The sequence below is a fragment of the Chiroxiphia lanceolata genome, chromosome 1 (genome assembly GCF_009829145.1).
Source record: "Chiroxiphia lanceolata isolate bChiLan1 chromosome 1, bChiLan1.pri, whole genome shotgun sequence".
In the NCBI taxonomy this organism is placed as follows: domain Eukaryota; kingdom Metazoa; phylum Chordata; class Aves; order Passeriformes; family Pipridae; genus Chiroxiphia; species Chiroxiphia lanceolata.
In genome coordinates, this window is record NC_045637.1 from 73334390 (window position 1) to 73354256 (window position 19867).

The window sequence follows — 19867 nt, forward strand, 5'->3', positions numbered from 1 at the left end:
GATGAGATTGTAAGTTACTTCCAAATAAGAGATATCCAAGTGTGCTTCCTTATAATAAGTCTAGTATGCAAATTATTTTTCCTATGGTTAATTTTAAAAGGACAAAAGCAGAGAGCTTCCAGATGGTTTTCAAGTTTTTTTACATATATTACCTGCAAGTTGATATTCGTGATGTGTTAGTCCTGCAATATGGTCACAGATCAGGGCTTCTGTTGTGTGAGACAATTTTTGAATGGTAGCATCTCACTTGGAAATCAAGACTCAGTCAGCGTAGAACATAGCATTTCGAATTTCTTCCTCTACTTTAGTGCCCTGAGTATTGTCTTTAAAAAGTCATTCAGGTTTGATTCTTCTCAAACCCAGTAGCTCTTTAAAAATTTCTGAGAAATAGAAAAGCTTTGATGGGAGGGATTGAGAACATCTTACCTTAAAGTAGCATATAGCACAGTGACTGTGTATTTTATTGAAGGTAGACAGCAGTACAGGAAGTGCCGGGATTGAACTCTGACTGCCTAAAGGCATATTTATGCAGCTCACAGACACGTTTTCCTTTGAATGACACAGTTGAAGTGAACCATGTGGCCATTTTAACGCGACCCTTTGCGAAGGATAATAAACACTGCAAAGTGCGATGAAATTAAAAATGTGATACAAACTTTAGTTTTTGCTGTTATTTCTTTATTCAGTATTCTAGATTTTGTCCAGCCAGTTGCAGGAAATGTAAGTTGAGTAGACTTTTCACCTGTATGATTCATTCCGTATGATTCAAAATGCCTGGCTTAGATTTACAGGTGCCACAGTTGAGTTCAAAAGCTTGGTGTTACAGTACTCATTTTAGAAGTACTTTGATCCTTTTAATCAACATTAGGACCACTAAGAAGTATGTCAAGTAAAAACTTGTGCCTATGCAGCAAAATCCCCCTTCTCCAGGCTTAAGTCCACTGTCAGCCAGTTCTTTGGGTTTGAACTTTGGTGTCTTCTTCAAGTCTGAGTGTAAACAAGCATGTGAAAAAAATTCTGAATTTTGTTTCTCTTGATTTATTTTTTTTTGTAACATCAGTATTGGTAAAATACCAAGTTGTATTTGAATGCAAAATGAAAAGAACAATAATAAATTGATAGAAAATGTGATTCAACAGCTTTCTGTAAATAAGAGATCTTCAGTGAAGATATTCCAACCTTCGCTAGCATATGAAGAAGTGTGACAGCTCTTACGACACTGTCTTTCATCTACAACATAGCTGTCACAATTAATTCTCTCACCAGTTCCTTGATCTCACTCAGAAAGACGGCATTCATTTTATTAAATGCTGAAGTAGATTTTTGTGTGTGGAAAGACAACACAGGATACATTTTAATGTCCTGAATATTCAAAATAAGTTATTACTCATTATCATACTAAGCTGTCATATCAGATTTAACATGTTCAGATGAAAAGGTAATCCATTAGTCACCTCTCATACTACAAATAACTATTATTTCTAGTTGGTAAATGATAAACACTGAACAATATTCTGCCAGCTCCACTTAAAATGAACACAGAATCTAATGCTACTGAGATCAGGTATCTTATCCTACTTTCGTGCTTTCAAGAAATGATTACTTTCTTCCTGTAATCTCATTCTCCATTTTATTCAGAAAATTGCCAAGGAAACATAACATTCACAACAAAAAGCACATGATGTAAGCTATTGAATCAACAAAATAAAGCTGCATAATTCTGCCAGTGCTATTAAAAGTCTGAATTTAATGATCACCCTATCACTCCAGTTCTGATTCCAGAGGTTCCCTGAATTTTTAGCAGTAGTGAGCTGCTGCAGTTGTACTACATATGGACTGGATTTGGATTGCTGAAAAGTGAAAAGAAGTTCAGCAAATCTGTTAACAGTGTATTATTTCCTGTTTTCCAAAGACTGTCTACTCAATGGCTTAAAGATTTCTAGGGTTTTGTCACAAATTTTCTTTTCAGGACCTTCATTGGCTTAACAAACTCAGTGGGCAGCTGAACATTTAACAGCCTGGTAAGAAAAACGTTGCTGAGCTATGGTATGTTTCTGTTTGACAAGTGGAAATAACTCTCTACAACTTCATTTTTGAAGTTGCCCTCTAACATCACGCAAATATTTTTTAGGTCAGAGCCAGCAGTATCTGTAATTTTAGCAACAGCAATGAAAAGAATGGAATATCTTTATTGATTAATGACATTGACTGAATGATATATTGTTTCCTGAGATCTGTGTTGTTCTTCAGACTTTTTCTTAGGGATAAAGTTGCCTTTCTTTTTTTCTTTAATGGTAGCAGAAAAACAGCTTTTTAAGGAAATGCAGAAAATCAGTCCAATTAGTTCCTTCTTGCTAAAATACATTAGCAAAGTCCGCTTTACAGAGTGACTAGCTCAGATCTTGGGTCTTTCCAAAGATAAATTTCCTACTTGACAGCCAGTTCTGTTTAAATTTTCCTAGTGGTTACACACACACTCCCCCTCACGCCCTATGGGTTTCCCCAGGGACTGGTCTGAGACACTTCAGCTGGTGTTACCCAGCCCTGAGGTGCCTCACATATGTGATCTCTCTCCAGTGGCTGGCACTCATCCTGTGCTAATTGCCGTCTAGTCCAGCATGAAGTTTGCTGGCATGCGCACACATGCAGGCTCAGAACAAAGGCTGCTCTTACACAGTAGATGGTTAGGGATAGAATTTAATAACAATATGCAACAGACTCATTTAGACAAGTGTTCACCTGCAACCATTTCCTTTCATCCCCTCTCTTCTTCATTTACCTCCGTTCCTCTCTGATCCACGTTTATGCCTCTGTTTCCTCTCCTGTGTCCTGTCCCTTAAACATCATGTAAGTTTTCCACATACCCACAATTGCTTTAAAATACACCATAATGTTTGATACAATCCCAAGTTTCTTTCTGCTCCATTGCAAAATTAAGTATCCTGTGCCAACCCACTATCCTTTTAGGCAGACTAAGGAGGGAATCCTTAGTCTGGAGGGAATCCTGTAAAGGAAGTTTTTTTCATTGAGTCTTCTTGGTAGGTTTCCCATAAGAAACCATGGCTGCAACATTCTCCTCCAATAGTCTTAGGAGCAGCAGATTCAGTGACTTCTGTTCTTCATTGATGAGGTTACTTTGATTCAACCATCTGTCATTGTTCTTTTGATCATCACCATGTCTTTGTGTTTAATTTGATTAGCCTCTCATCAGATAACCTAAAACCAGTAAAATTCATAGTAAAATATATCCGGGTTAAACCAGATAATTTATTTTCATCATTAGCTTATTTTCTTGGAATTTCTTATCCTGCAGGTTTTCCTTACACAGTATAGCTCCCTGCAACGTGATTCAGAAAGAAGAACACAGTGAACAGCTTTATCTATAGAATTTCTTATCCACTTTATATTCCTCATACTTCCTCAGTGTACTTGGCTAGTCTTGTCCCTAATACAGCTTAAACTATCCCAGCTACTTCTAAATTTACAAAAAAATCCCAGAACAATGTAGGTGAAATTGTAGTAAAGCTCCAGGTGAGCTACAATAAAGGCAAAGCGTAATTTAAGGTAGGATTTCATGACTGTTTTAATTTGCTGTAAATCTGTACTCACTGACTCATTGGGTTTTAGGCAGACTAGACAGGTAACTGAATGATTCATTTTCACACAGATCCATTCCCTGCATCCATTGGAACACTCCCCTTCTGTAGCAAGAGCAGTAATCAAGGCTTTGTGCTTTTTACTGTATTAAAGTGGGAAGGACGACAAAACTTTTCTAAAATCTACATGTGGATTCCCATTATATTGAAATTTGCTATATACTTAGGGGTGAAGAACAAAGTTTTGAAGTTTAAAAGGGCTTTTGAGTAGGAATTTTTTGCTCGAAAATGCAGGTCCTTTGAGTTTACGTATTTGTGGTTTTTTAATATGAAAGAGTAATGTATGTGTAAAAGCTGCCTGCATTTTACTTTTTCTTTGTCCATCCTTGAGATTCCAGTGAGTGTCTTAACCTTTCAGAAACTGAATTCAGTATGCAAAACTCCCTATCAAAAAAGGAAATTTGGATATTAGGAAGAAGTTTTTTACAGAGCGAGTAATCAGACATTGGAATGGGCTGCCCAGGGAGGTGGTGGATTCACCATCCCTGGAGGTTTTTAAGATGAGACTGGATGTGGCACTGAGTGCCATGGTCTAGTAACCACGGCAGTGTTGGATCAAGGGTTGGACTTGATGATCTCGCAGGTCTTTTCCAACCCAGTTGATTCTATGGTTCTATTCTATTAAACAATATGTAAAAAAAGTTCTGCATATGTAGTGGACTTGTTCGAATAGTGTATAATTAGAAGGGAAATAGTTATCTGATATATGACAAAGACTTTAATGCAAAATCCATCACGTGTGTTGGGTAGTAGTGTAATTTAGCATGATGTTCCATAGCTGTTGAACCTGAACTGATGGATCAGTGCTGCAAATTAAGTCCTATGTTTGTTCGGTTTTAGTGCTTGAGTTCCCATTTCTGGTGCTGGCTATGCTTGCATTTCTGCTGATTGCTGTGGCTGGGGTGAAAAACAATATGTAAAGTGATCTCTGATAATATTAAGTAAATAGACAAAACAGGTTAAAAAAAAGCAATTACTTTTGTGGGACTGTCATGTTCCTTAACTTTTCATTGCCTTTTTTACAGAGGTTTCCCTATAACTGAATTTGACATTTTGAAAGGGCACAAGATGCTTCTAGGCAGCCTTATCTCTTCATTGCTAAAGTTTTGGGAAAATTAATATTTATTGGATGTGTCACAAATTCTTGTTTATTCTGTGTGAGCCTCTTGTGCCTCTAGGCACCATGCATGTGTGAATGGAGGCTTTGCAATGTGTTTTTGGAAACAGATTAAATGAGTCAGTTTTTTATTGTTAATTTTTGTCACTATGTAAGAAAAAAATTTCTATTCATTAAATAGTCTTTGTATCAAATTGTAAGTCCAGTTGTTGTGTGCTTATTTACTTTCTGAATAGTTTTAGGGAAGGTGGATTTGCTTTGCAGAGTTAATTTTTCACTTAAAATTATCAAACAAGACTTCAAACAAATGAAAGGAAAACCCAGACACTCTACTGTTTTGTGGGCTGCCAAGGATGTATCTAGGTATATAGCCTTTATTCTCTATCAAAGACTTTGCAGAGTCATTATTTACATTTTGATGTTTCCAGAGGCCACTAAATATGACCCTTTCAATTGAGGTGAGGCAGGTCAGTTCATTTTCATGGGTTTTACTGATATTAAAGGTAATGACACTGCTCTCAACTTTATATTTGCTATTATTAGTAGTATATATAAAATGTTTAATAAGGTACTTGCAAATTATAATTATTTAACAGAATTGATATTATGGCAGATATTTTAACTAAATTTGCCCTTAATTTTGTGTATAATCATGTTCTGTAACTCTTGTGAGACTATAATAGTTGAATATTTCTGTAGACTGTTTCAAGATTAATGCTACCCTCAATATTGAGCCTTCTTAATTCTACTCTTTTTAATACTAATTAAATATACTAAAGCTATTTTTTTCCTCTTTTCTATACCGTTTGCACTTAGCAATGTAGCAAGAAAGCATCAACTTCATTGTTGTGGATCCTGAAATCATCTGGAATAATTGCAAACCGTCCTTGGCCAAGGATCACTCTTACATTGACAACCACTGCTATAATATTAACCATGGCTGTATTCAACATGGTAAGGGAAAAGGAGTAATTTTTCTTGGATTTTTTTTTCTTTTAAGATTTTTTTGTTGTTGTTTTTGTTCAGTATTTGTTTAGATGTTGAATTTTTGGCCCGTGGCTATGCCAGGAACCTACATGATAATGATTGCCAGAGACAGAAATGTAAAGCAGAGCAACAGAAAACATACTGTACAATGAGAGCCTCTGCATAAGGGATGCTCAGCAAGAGCTCAGAACCTGGCTCAATATGTTAAAGAAAAGTATTATTTATAATTAATAATTAAATCCCAGGTCTGAATTGTGCAAGTCCCTTGATCATCTATGCATTGCTTAGAAAAACAGAGCATTGCTGAAGGAGTGAAGTATCTCCTCACAGAATGTGTAGAAGACTTTGTGGGAAACAAACTAAGTTCTGTTCAGTTTTGTGACACTCCTCCACCAATCCCAACATTATTGATTTCACATGCTTCTCTTTTTTTTTAAATAAGAAAAAAATTTCAGAGTTACATGAAAACTTCAGATGTACTGAACTACAAATTTGTTAGGGCTTATGTCTGCTTTAGTCATTTAACCTGTGCTTTTCTCTTCCAGTAGGAAAAATCTATGTAATTCTATTATTCTATTGTAACTATAGCAAATATAGATTAGATCTGTCATTAGTTTACCTAAAGCATGAATCTGAATGATCTTGTTTGTTCTTGAGGGTGTGTTGTCTAATGAGATGAGCAGTATATGGGATCGAAAAACTTCCTTTGTTTTGTCCTGTTGGCTAGGGCTGTTTCTGTTCGTAAAGCTGTGAAGGTGTTCCAGTTCAGTTCTATATCTGCAAAATAGGAACTCCTTAATACTTATTTAGGTAATGTTTTCATTACAACATTAATGCATAGATATTAGTCATGTTTCAAGTGAGTGAGATTTGCATTTCAGTGCTTTTGAAATTGCAACTCTAGCTCTTCCTTGAGTTGCTGGTACTTTTGAGGCTCAGAAAGGACTCAGAGGTTGATAATACCTACTCTGTTTTGTTTTGTTTCCCCACAACATTTCAGGGGACTCTTAGTCAGTCATTTTTTACTGTAAGTACTAGAGTCATCTGAGGGCTTTATGTGGGCTTTATGTGTAATGTGGGCTTTTAAATGTGAACAATTGAAAATTCTGGTAGTACCTTCTCTCCATTTTTACTGTTGAATTTTTTTAGTCTTGTTTTTGTTGGTTTTCTGATTTTTCTTTTTCCTACTTTTTTGGACGAGAGAAGATAGACTCAATAATAATTCCATTTTCAACATTTAAAATTTAACAAATTAATTGCCTGTGTAAGGCTGGTAGAGGAGAAACTCAAAGAAGCAATGGCTGGAAATGAGGTAATAAACTCACTTTTCATCAGTGAAAGCAGTAAGCAATGGGAACAGTTATTCTGAAAAACTATTGATTCCCCATGACCTTTTGTCCTCAGCTCTAGACTATATGCTTTTTTGAATTATAACCTTCGTCCAGGCAAAAGTTATTTATATACAACGGGATAAAACCTAGAGATGGACTAACTTGTGAAATGAGTATCAGATTAGACTTTCTCTTATATTGAATTCTATAAATGTATAAGAGGAAAAGAAAGAGCCTACTTGGGTTTAAAGTATACTTTGAGTTAGAATTCATGCATATGGTTATTTATTAAGTTAAAAAATGTAAAAGGAAATATGGTCAGTAACTGTTTTTTGCTTAGACTAAAGTTCTACTAGCGTGTACAGCCCACTTCAAATTTGGCCTTCAACTAGTAAAAGGCATTCTAGCAAAAAAAAGCAGCTGTTCAGTACATTATTTTTAGAAAAAGGTTTTAATTTTGTTGGCTCAAGTCCAATTTTAGGTGGACTAAATGTTATAGTGAAACCTAGTAGGCTATATTTTAGTCTTTGTGCCTTATCAGTAATGTTACAGTGTTACAAATAATCGTGTTCCATGATATTCATGAGATGATAATTTTAAGTACAATTCCCCCCTTGAAACTAAACCTTAATAGTTTGACTAGCAAAAATGACTTCAAATGTGATTGTGAAATTTGCATTTCCTTAACATTAATAGCAAATTGTGGGAGAGACTCTGAAGTATCATTATTATATCTCCCAGCAACATGTACTTAATAGCGGAGTCCATTAACTGCATTTATTTCCATGAACTCTTTCAGCAGAAAAAGGCAAAATGTAGCCATTAAGATTTAATGGAGATAGAAAGTGTCTAACCCTCCCACACCTAATAAATCATAATTAAGACCAAAATGTCAAATAAAACTCAGTCTGTATGGTCATGGAACACTGGAAGAGAATGGGGGTGCAATTTTACTTCAAATTAGCTGTTTCCACAGACATCTGAATCTGGTCTTCGCATCCGAGAGGTATATAGTCATGATCAGTGGAGGGAAGTTAAAAATCAGCTAATGTGACATAGGTATCAAATACTTCTTAGCTGAAGGGAGAGGATGAGCATCAGATCTGTTGCTATATAGAGAGTAGGACAAAAGTCAGTGGCTGAGGAAAACTGTTTTTGTCAAGCTGACCTTCTTTAAACCAAACATGAGAACGTATCCTGCAGGGAACAATCCAGACATCTCAGAGAGATGGTAGGACTGCATGACTGCAAAGGGTTGATACTTGGAAGGTGAATGAATGACTGCATACAATGATTGTGCCTCACCATCTTCTGGGATTCATGTGATTTCAAGAAACACAGCATGATGAAAGAATCCTGGAACAGCTCTTGGTTTCAGTGACTTCTGCATCAAATGCATGAATGGTTCTTGACACAGAAACAGGATCTTAGGGCTATACTGTCCCAGGAAGGTTCTCTGACTACCAACTTTAAGATTCAGGATCACAGAGTAGTTTGGATTGAAAAGGACCTTAAGAGGTCATTTAGTTCAAACCCCCCTGCCATGGGCATGGACATCTTCAACTACATCAGTTTGCTCAGAGCCCTGTCCCACCTGACTTTGTTTCCAGGAACGGAGCATCCACCACCTCCCTAGGAAACCTGTTCCAGTACCTTATAACCCTCATCATAAAAAAAATGTTCCCTTATATCTAGTCTGAAACCACCCTCTTTTAGTTTAAAACCATTACCCTTTGTCCTATCACAACAGACCCTACTAAAAAGTTTATCCTCATCTTTCTTATAGGGCCCCGTTAGGTACTGGGAGGTGCTATAAGGTCTCCCTGGAGCTGTCTCTTCTCCAGACTGAACAACACCAACTCTCTCAGCCTCTCTTCATAGGAGAGGGGCTCCAGCCCTCTGATTATCTTTGTGGCCCTCCTCTGGATATTACTTGCTTTCCTGTCTTTTCATTCAGTGAATTTTTAGCAACTGGACTGTTTCCTCTTAAAGAATATGTCTTTTGAAATGTGAAGACTGACAGAGGTTTGACTGTTTTTACTCCACTGTTAATGTATGTCTGTGAGCATGAGCTGCCTTAAATGATGAAAGTGTTGGCCCCCTCTAGTCATGAATGATATCATGTGTTTAAATAATGACAAATAATTAAGCAAGCCCGCTTTCATTCTTATAGGGGAAAGTTGGTTTCTTTAATATACTTTCCACTTAGTGGAGCTGAATCTTAATACAGTTGCTGACCTTTTTAATAAGCAAGGTCCTTGGCGGATATGCTCTAATTATATATCCCCACAGTGCCTAGCACATTGAAGCCCCTATTTTGGAGAGTACCTAATGCATGTCTTTCAAGGAGAATAAGCAGACACTGCCTAGAGATTGACCTGGCCTGGGAACTGGAAGGAGAAAGAGGAATGCAGAGCTGCAGTCATGTTATTTAAGTGGTACTTGCAGGGCCCCATCACAAATCTATTTCAGATTATAGATAGGATTTAGGAAATTTACAGAAAGCAATATCAGTCTAGGTACATGACATTAGCAGGGATGCAGCAGCAGGTGAGACACTGTTCTGAAATATTTGCAGCAGTTCTGGTGTCTTTCAGGTGTGTGGGGAGAGTCTTGCTGTCACATGACCATTTGCTCCACAGACCAACAAAGATGAAACCTCGTAAGTGAGCATCTCTTCATATGTATCAAACACCATGGTGGTATCTGAGTCTGTAAAGGCCCAGCAGGCTTCTCATCTCTCTTATCTGGTGCTGGTGAAAGCTTTGAACAAGGCAGTGGCTTGCCACTGCATATTGCCTCTACAGGGAGGCTGGGACCTGAATACATGGTAGCACAAAGGTAGTTCTGTATTTTCACTTGGCACACAAACTTTCATAAAAAATGAAATTATTGAGCAACTTGAATTTGGTACATTTTGACTATTAACAAGAGACATGCCACATGACATGTCTCTCATATAGATCATATAGATGCATGAACACTCTGAAGCTAAGAAATCTTGTACAAACCCAAACTGCTCTAAAAATTCTGCTAAATGCACTGCACTCTCTAGATATTCATCATCCTTTTCTAGCTAACTGATATCTCAGCATCCAGGCTCTCCTTAAATTCCTGCTTATGAGCTTGTGAAGAGGAGAAATAATACCAGAATTTTGGATTCTCCACAGTATTCTTGAGGTATTCATGTGGGGATATGTGGATAAAAATCCTGATTCAACTGCCAGACCAACTGGCATTTTTCAAAGGAAGCTGTGATATGCATTTGACATCCAGGTACTTTCATACCTTAGTGAGAAATATGGCTTCTTTTTTTTTCTTTTGTGAGATCTATATTAGTGTATTATGTATGTATGTTGTCTTTTGATGATTCTTGGTCAGATAACAAGAGAGATGCACTAACTTGCTTATCCCTCTTTTTGAGGAGAGGGTCTGTTACCACATGGCTCCTATTGAAATAAATAGCAGCACAGCAGATATTTTCATTGTGTGAGGCAAAAAACTCACAACTGAGAATTGCAAATTATACAAACATAAGAAAAGAAAAAGCTGTTAGAATATGTGAAGTTAAAATGAGAATTTAATGGTAGCATGCTCAGATGTTCCCTGGAAAACATAGGTATTCATAAAAAATACTGCTTTCATTTGAGTCATTTGAGTAGGTGTGACTGCTTAGTAGGACTGAATTGACTTTTACAAAAAATACTATGTTGAAGAACAATATATATCTTCAAAGCTTCATAGCAGATGTAGGTAAGTGATGAGAGACAAGAAAGACAAGTACAAACACATCATTCAGAATAAGTGTTGTTTAGCTCATGGGAGGTGACAACGTTTCCGTATCCTTTTTTTCCCTTTTTATATTTATTCAAGTATTCATAGATACACCATATTTCACCCAGCGTTCTGTGTATACAGGTAACATTTATAGGTCAGAAATGCCCTGTATAAAGTTCAAAACCAAAATACTTTAATGTAAATTAATATATATGTAAATATATATGTACCATATATGTTTATATAATATAATTGCATTTGAGTTCTTTGTGTTATATAATTTTTTGCTCTGTGGACATGCATAGGGTGGGATTCTAAAACTAAATAGTTATTTCATGTTTACAGAAAAAGTATATGCACGGTTAGTGGGTGACCCTTGGCAAATGCCCTTGTTAACAACAGCTATTAAATACTTGGAGGCAAGCAGGGGATTAAATGCTTAAAGCTGCCTGAAAGGCCTTTGCCCAAAATTGTTCCTGTTAAAGAGGAAGGGCGGCCTGAGCTGGCTTAAAAAGTAACCAAGCAACTTCAAAAAGAATTCTGAAGTAAAGAAGGAAATCATGGGAAAGGAAGTACAAAAGAAACACAGAAATGTGTAACAGGAGATAGAGCTATGAGTGGAAATGGCTGACTGTCCAAACCTGGTTTAAGAAGAATCCTAAGTCTCCCCTCTGCCATCACACCTCTACCCCAGTCAGCAAGAGCAGCCTCCCTGTCAGATACTGTGAGCTGCCTGCTCTGTACCTGGCAGGCAACAAGGCTGGCTGTGAAGAGCAGGGACCCACACCTCAGGTTTGTCTGTGCACAGGAACTCACAGGGTGCTCTGTCTCTAGCATGTGCCTTAACAGTTTGTAGGGAGTTGCACAACTGCACATGAAACTAGAGCACCCACATCTCCTTACAGGGGAGTGTGCAGGTAGGGTAACCTCCATTCCCAGAAGAGTGTGTGTGTTTCACCCATGCATCCTGTGAGAAGAGGCAGATGTGCATATAATCATGCATGTACAAGCCATTAGCGCTCTTTGAGATCAGTTATAGAAGGGTGTTCCAAAATCTGTAGGTGTTTATTAAGATTTTGTAGAGTCTGTTTTCATGGTTGATCTGTTGTGTTACTGATACTGATCCTGGCTGTATAGTTCACTGATTGCGGGTTAATTATGTGTAGCTTCACATATATAGTCAGAAAAGTATGCTAGTGAAGGAACATAACCTGAAGGTGCAAGTGTACAAAGTGTGCCAACTTGGTATTCGCAGTCGGTGGCATTTTGATAACATTTGCAAGTCCACAACCTTGGACTTGTGTTGAAGGGGTGTTAACAGAGATAATGGTTTTAAGCTCTTCTAAGCAGTGCCACAAAATGTATCGAAGGGCACTCACCAGTTATGGTGGCATGGGAGATTGGATAGTCTCTAAAAAGATAAAGTCGCTGTGCATGTACTCCAGTGCTGCAACTGTTGCCAAGGGGGATTGTGGGGTCTCTATCCTTGGAAGTTTTCAAGACTTGGCTGCACAGAGCAGTGGCTGACCAGCTCTAGTGTTAGTAAATCAACAAAGCATTTTGATCGTATTTGGTCGATCTGTGCTGAAACTGTGCTGATTTTCTCTGTAATAGTAGGTAAAGCCAGAGATGGGGAAAGAATTTAGAGATGGGTCACACACTAACTACCTGCAGAGAACAGCGCATGAGAGGGAGGCAACCTGTGGAGCTCTGTTGTGGTCTACTACGGTCTAATATGGTCAACCCAGTGTGGATTTTCATATTTAGTATGTAAGAGGGACTGTGAAATTTACTAATGAAATTAAGGTGACAGTCAGTGTCTGTGAGGGAAGGCTTGGGACTTCAGAAAGAAAGAAGTCAGCTGAGGATTTGAGTAAAAGAACTAGAATTAAATTTCATAGTGCAGAGCTCAAGATTATGGTTGGGTTGACAGAGTAGTGTCAAGAATTTCTGATACATGTTGGAAGCTCATCAGATAGAGATGCGATGAGTGCAGGATTTTAATTAATTATGTGGGTTTAATGTCAACTCAACTGAATCACAATAACCATCCATGTGGCTGCTCCTAACTCACGATAAGTACAAACTGCATTTGCCTTAGAGAGTCCCAATGAAGGAAAGCTACCTCACATTTGCTGAGCATGATGTTAGTGGCTGGGGTGATGTCAGTGTGCAGCAATGTATTAAAACAGCTATAGCTTCATGATCTGTCTGAGCCCTAGTTGCATGAGGTACAGTGAGCTATTAAGGTTTTGCAGCTGTGAGCAAAGGAGCATAATTTTATATGTGCAGGTCCAATTTATATGTTCAATTTATTCAATATATGTAAATATCTCAAAGGTAGGTGCTAAGAGGATGGTGCTAGACTCTTTTCAGTGGTGCCCAGCAACAGGATAAGGAGCAATGGCCATAAACTAAAGTGCGAGAAATTCCACTTCAACACAAGGAAGAACTTCTTGACATTGAGGGTGGCAGAGCACTAGAACAGGCTGCCCAGGGAGGTCATGAAATCTCCCTCTCTGGAGACATTCCAAACCCACCTGAACATGTTGCTGTGTAACTTGCTCTAGGTGACCCTGCCTTGGCAGGGGGGTTGGACTAGGTGATCTCCAGAGATCCCTTCCAACCCTAACTATTCTGTGATTCTATGATTCTAGAATGTATGAAAACATATTGTCTGCAGAATTAGCACTAGTGCTACTGCATGACTCACTGATAAAAGTGTGTTTGCAGTTTTGGTCACCCAGAAGATGGAATTGAAAGAGATATGTACAGAGTGGGACTACTAGAACAGTTAGGGAAATGAAGAGCTTGTTTTCAGGAAAGAAACTAGAAAAACATAGATTGATGTACATAATGAAGACTGATATGGCATTAAGTATTAGGAATGTAAATACTAGGGAGAGAAGGGAGCTATCTGAAAGCTAAAGGATAAGATTATCACAAGAAGAAAAACATGCAAACTGGCCATGAATAGTGGTTAAAAGTAGAAAGAACTTAAATGTTGAGATTCAAACTACTGGTATTAACGTAGTCACCAAAATCTAAATCATTAAGAAAGCACTGGATCACTACATCAAGGGGGTCTGTATGATGATGATTTCCCATGTGGTAACTGACTGAATTTGATGACCCGGGAGATACTGGATACACTTTTCTGTTTCAATGACATTAGTTCCATTGACATTAGTATTATTGCCAACATTATTATGTTATTACATCTGCATAAACCAACTTCAGTTAATACTTCTCATTCTTTCTTTAGTTCTTCCTATGTTTAAATAGGACGTTCAATTGAGGTAAACCAAGGAATTATTCATATTGAATTTATTTCATCATTGTCTCTTATGTGTGTGAGCTTCTGATATATATGAAAGTAATGTAACAAAGAGCCTTTTGTCTTTTATTCAAATGGAAAGTGTCAGATGAAAGTTAACGAAGTTTTTTTGTTTGAGGATGCTTGAACAAGTAATCGTGTAATGTCATTTCCCCTTCACTATTTAAGTTTTCAGTGAAATACCAAAGTTGAATGGTTACTGGCAAGGCTTTCTCTGCTTCTCCATTTCTGTTCTCTGTTTTGACCTTAAGCAGCTGTCAAGCTAATGGATTGTATGTTGGTTTTTTTCTAGTTTTTCCTGGATAGTGCTGTGATAGCTTTTCCCTCAGTTCTTAATTCCTCAAATGCAAGTTTTCCTAATTCAAGTAATCAGACACGGTGGTGTATACAAAACAACTGTTTTTTCCTACCGGTAAGTTCATTTTACATTTCTTTGTTTGTTTACAACAATTACACTAAATTGACTGTTGCCAGATCTGCTTGAAGTTAAACACCCACTAGTTTTTAAGACTGCTGTAAAAGATTGATTTTTTTTTTTAGTCACCTGCAACTGCATTCGAAGTAAGTGGGAAGTTAAAGGAAGTTGGTACTTCTAAGAATAGAGGTTTTAATGAATGTCAGGTTAAAAAAGCAGGAAACAGCATGATAACTAGGAAGTATAGCTCACCCGTGTCAACGCATTACAAGATATTGGGATAACACACAGCGTCTGCAAAGCACTGAAAGTCAGGTTGATCTGCAGACAGGTTCCACAAGGACCAGTGGCTGACCTGAAAAGATTCACCATTTTCATCATTGACAGTAAGTGTGAAATCTGTGATTGTCACACTTCTGTCATTGCATATTTGATTAAGAGGTGGGGTAAGAGGGATGAAAATAAAACACTCATATAAACCACTATATAAACTGTTTAAAAGATCTGAACTGATCTGTAGAAGATGTCTTAGTGTGAACAAAAGCATAACAGCGCATGCAAGAAGTGGGGGGGAGGACATTGCTGCAAAAAATGGGAACTATTTCCTAGAGAGCTGTTATTCTTAAAAGGATCACAAAAGACCTGCAGTTGAACATAACAAGCTGTATATTGCATCAAAATAGGTCAACAGTCTTTGGATGAATAAGCTGGTGTCACCAAGAGGAGAAGGGAGATTATTGTATCTCTATGGTGAAATAATGAGACCATTACCAAAGTGGTGTATGCTGATTTCCACACAGTATGTTTTAAATGGAACAGCTATTCACTAGGTCAAACAAAACAATCCCGGGCACACACAAAAGCAAGATGTTGATATTAATTATGTAGAGAACTCTCCTGGAAAAAAAGCAGTTGCAGTAACTGCAGCACTTACAGATTTTCATCATCTCCCTGGTGAAGTTACAGAGGAAGATTAGTTTCTGTTTCTTATTTTCAGCTTTAGCTAACTTAATGCCACCAGGTATGGATAGGTGCCTATGTTTAGTTTTGGTCTGACATCAAGTAATCCTGTTGACAAAGAAATTATACAGTCCTTCTCCCATCCTCTGCATGTGTTCACACTCACATACATATAGAAATAAATTTTTCCAGTGCTTATTTATATTTGTTTGTTTCTTTAGTTATCAGGTTTTCTAGTCATCTTCTTTTCTATTTCTTGTTATAGTTTTGAGCATCTTGAAAGGCATTTTGTTTTCTTTTTTACCAGCAAGTTTTCCAACAAACATCTGAAGGATGTAGTTTTCATAAATTATACTTACTGCTAAGATTCAGCCTGCTGTTTCTTTGTTCATTTGTTTTCCCGTGTATAACTAAGGTGTTTGTCAGCTTGTGATTGGCACATTTCTAGCAAATAATGGTTTATATTGTCTTTAAGTATTAGAACACAATCTTTCATCTAAGAAACTTTTGATAAACTGGCACAAAAAAATTATATTCAAATCTCACTTCTGACAATAGTAAATGAAAAATTTAGGTTAGCCAAAATTTTTAAAAACTTTAAAACATCTCTCAAATACACATTGTTTTCATCCTCACACACTGCATAACTTTTAGCTTGAAAAAGCTGTAAATTCCGTTTTAGTTACCACTTTTTATATTAATTTTTTTTAATCTGGAAATAAAATTCCTCTCTCTTCACTGAATGAGGTATTGAATACTTAGGATGACAAATGTTTGTTTCCTTAAATTAAAAATTCAATATTTTGAGTCTGTGTGTTAGGTATAAGCTTTATTCTTGTCAATAAACTTTGTATGATTTATGATAGTGGACCTGACAGATCTATTGACTATGTCATCTAAAATGAGCAAATAAGAGGTTTGGGAATTGTTTTAGTGCCAATTGAAATAAGTTCATTTTGAAACAAAGTCATTGATTCTCCTCCTCTTTCATCTCTGAAAATAACTTTTCTGACTTGTATTGCTTGCTTTTTTAAAGACTTAGCAAAGATTCCACAGTAAGTTATAGGGACATTTTTGGGTTTAGGTTTGTGTAGTTTTGCTATGATGCTTCTGTAGTTTCTATGTAATAGAGGTTGAACCTTTCAAGATATACATATCTATTCTTGTGACAAAATACAGTCTGGTGTCAGTGCTGCCATTTCCACATGTTAAATAAATAAAAGTTATAATAATGTCTGTTCTCAAATTTTTCCCTATAGACATGAGTGTAGAATCCATTCTTATTTCAGTAAAGATCTTTATACCCACAGAACTGATGTAGGTGTTAAATTTTAAGAGACCAAATGCACTGGGCTGGATCCTAAGGGTGCAAGGCACCAGACCTGTGATCTCAGTAAGAAAGGCACTCAGACTCTGTAAGGTATTGATTAAAATACCCTTTATTTGAGCTAGCACAAGAGGGAAAAACAGGATAGATGGAGTTACACCTTTTCAGATGCTGAGAACCCTGAATTGTACATGAGATGCAGATTGATTCTGCCTGTGGAGAGGTTACCCAGTACTTTTCTCTCTTTTGATCTGTTAGAGGATTTTCTTAAAAGGAATCATTTCTATTCACTGTTTCTACCCTGAGACAAAAGTGACATCCATGAGAACTTCCTGATGCACTATTAGACAAAGCCGAGGCCACAGAGGTGGCACCACCGCTGCTACAGAGTGGGAACTGCCTGCAGGCTCCGTGGTTGTGATAAATTGGCTGAGCTGGCTAAGGTTATCCTGCAGCCAAGGGACATGCTAAGCAGACTATGGGCCTGCACCCACTCAGCCTCACTGCTATGTGTATTGCCAGCTCTGCAGATCTGCTTGTTGCTTAGTGAAATATTGCATTGCAATACACAATATCACAGTCTGCATTCTTAAATGTGTGGCTGTACCACGCTTCTCTATTCCATCAACCCTTGTCTGAAATTTTCAATCTGTTCTATGTATTCTTATGGAACACTGTCAGAGATTGTTCCTCGTGAAAGTTTCTTGGTCTTTGTCAAACAGCATCCAGTTGTGGGTTCAAGACTGCCTTGCCTTGTTTATTTTTGGAAAACAGAATGCCTTACGGAGTCAAAAATGGATGCTGCTACTTTTACGCAGCACTGAAATTGGAGTGTGACCTCCTGTGAATTGCAGCCATCAGAGTAGTTTTATTTTTGGTGATTCTGAACAATAGTTCTATCTATTTCTTATTTCAACCAGATCTTCAATCAAATTGCAGTAACAGGAGAGATTGAGATGGCAGATCAATTCTGTCTGATGAGTGCCGTGAAAATTATTCTTCTTAGTGATCCTCCAAAATTAATGATTCAGGTTGTCAAAAGTAGTGCCATCAACAAGTCAACAGCAGTCTGAAAATAACATGTCTAGAAATAGAATGCTTTGTAGTTTCAGAAAAGAAACTTCCTTACAAGGTGCAGGACTGTAATTTTCAGGAAGCATTTTTGGCAAAGGTGTTTCGTATTACAGATTAAGATAATGATTCTAGTGATGATGTATTATTCCTTTTTTCTAGAAGGCATCCAGAGAAAATATTTTTCCATGAATTTAACTTCAACCATATGTATTTTATATACATATATATATATGACAAAAAAGAAAAGGCTTTTTTTTAGCAATTGAATGTGTTCTTATATAGTCATAACTCAAGAGGATTTGACAGAAGGATTTTTATAATATGCATAGGCCTTGTTAATAACTTTGTATTTTTCCTACCCTGGCTATATTTCTAGAGTTTGTATAATTGCACATCTATGAGGTTCATAACAACTGTGTGTTGGATCAGTTTATAATTACTGAAAGGATAGGCAATGGAATTGTTATTTTCAGATCTTTAGACATTTTGCCTTGACCCTTGTGCTAGCAATACATAAGGGGTAATTGCTGGACTCAAGCATGAGTGAAAACTCTACAGTGGCACAGGAATAAATCTTTTGTGAGTCTGCTGGCAGTAGACTCCTACATTAGATTTCAACACCAGCAGTGATGTCCCATGAATGCAGATGAGTAAATCAAAAGTGTTACAGAGTGAAAATTAGGGAGTATAAATTAGGAGCATAATCTGGATTCTTTTGAGCTTTCAGTTAATTGAAGCCTAATAAAAAAAAAATGGGTCTCTTTCATGAAATACCAGCATCTGATTGTTATTGGCTGTCTATAAACCGTAGTGTCCCAGATTGTGATAGATTGCATACTTCAGTGGTTAGTCAATAACTTGGTTTTTAAACCAGCCTGAGCATTCTATTATGCATGATTTCCTACTCAAGAGCCAAAATTCTAAATACTTTCCTTTTGATTTTTCTTTACCAGTATTTTATATACAGCTGCATATTAGGGCTCATTTCCTGTTCTGTTTTCCTGAGGATAAATTATGAGTTGAAAATGGTAATAATGTTGATTGCATTGGTGGGCTACAATGTTATCCTTCTGCACACTCATGGGCCCATGCTGGATGACTACAGCAAATTTATGTATGCAATGGCACCTCTTAGAAGGTAGGTGGATAACTCCAGTCATTCTGAAATTAAATACTGCCTTTGGCACTTCTTATATCGTGAAGCAGATTTTTTTTTTCTCTGTGTTTGGCTATGTAATCTATGAGTCAAAATTTAAAATCATTGTCATGCTGTGGTTAGTATATGATTTAATGTCACCTCAGAGCATTAGAGTAAAAGAACTAAGTCTGGATAAGGCATTTAAAGCAAATACTGTAGGAAGTAGAGTATGGTTTAATATTAATTTTTTATAATAAAGGACATTACAAAGAAGTCATCATGAAGGTTGTTAGGGCCTCAGACTGTACATCATTAAGGCTGCTAAAGCATATTTGCTGGAAGCCAAATAAAATCAACCTCCTCAGAACTAGTACATAGTCTTAAATCTTTACAAATACAGTCTTAGCTATTGAAAAAATTAGTAGACCCACAGTTTTTCTTTTTTTTTTATTTTGCTATATTTGTGAATTTGTATGTTAAGTTCCCATGAGACTGCTGAAATCTTTGTTGCAGGTGATAATATACAAGACCAAACTTATGACTCCCAATTCCAACTATCGTAAAATAATTTTTGGACACATGTATTTTCTACCTCATTTTCAAGGCAAAGAGGTGATTCTTTTCTGTGTAGGCTGAGTGTGTGACATATGCCACACCAGAGAGTCTGAATATTCAGAGTAGAGTTTCAGTATAATTTTTCCTATAGTGCTATAGCAATCATGGAAAAGGATCTGAATTTTAAAAAAAA

At 36.9% G+C, this 19867-nt stretch overlaps 1 protein-coding gene across 1 annotated transcript in view; it reads left to right on the top strand.

The window, feature by feature from the left end:
* The window catches only part of ADCY2 (adenylate cyclase 2), a 211461-nt gene that overhangs the window by 169155 nt on the left and 22439 nt on the right, over positions 1-19867 (top strand). Inside the window, exons 16-18 of the mRNA XM_032684184.1 lie at positions 5590-5727; positions 14498-14617; positions 18935-19119. Coding sequence (XP_032540075.1) covers positions 5590-5727; positions 14498-14617; positions 18935-19119 — 443 coding nt within the window. The remainder of the gene's footprint in view (positions 1-5589; positions 5728-14497; positions 14618-18934; positions 19120-19867) is intronic.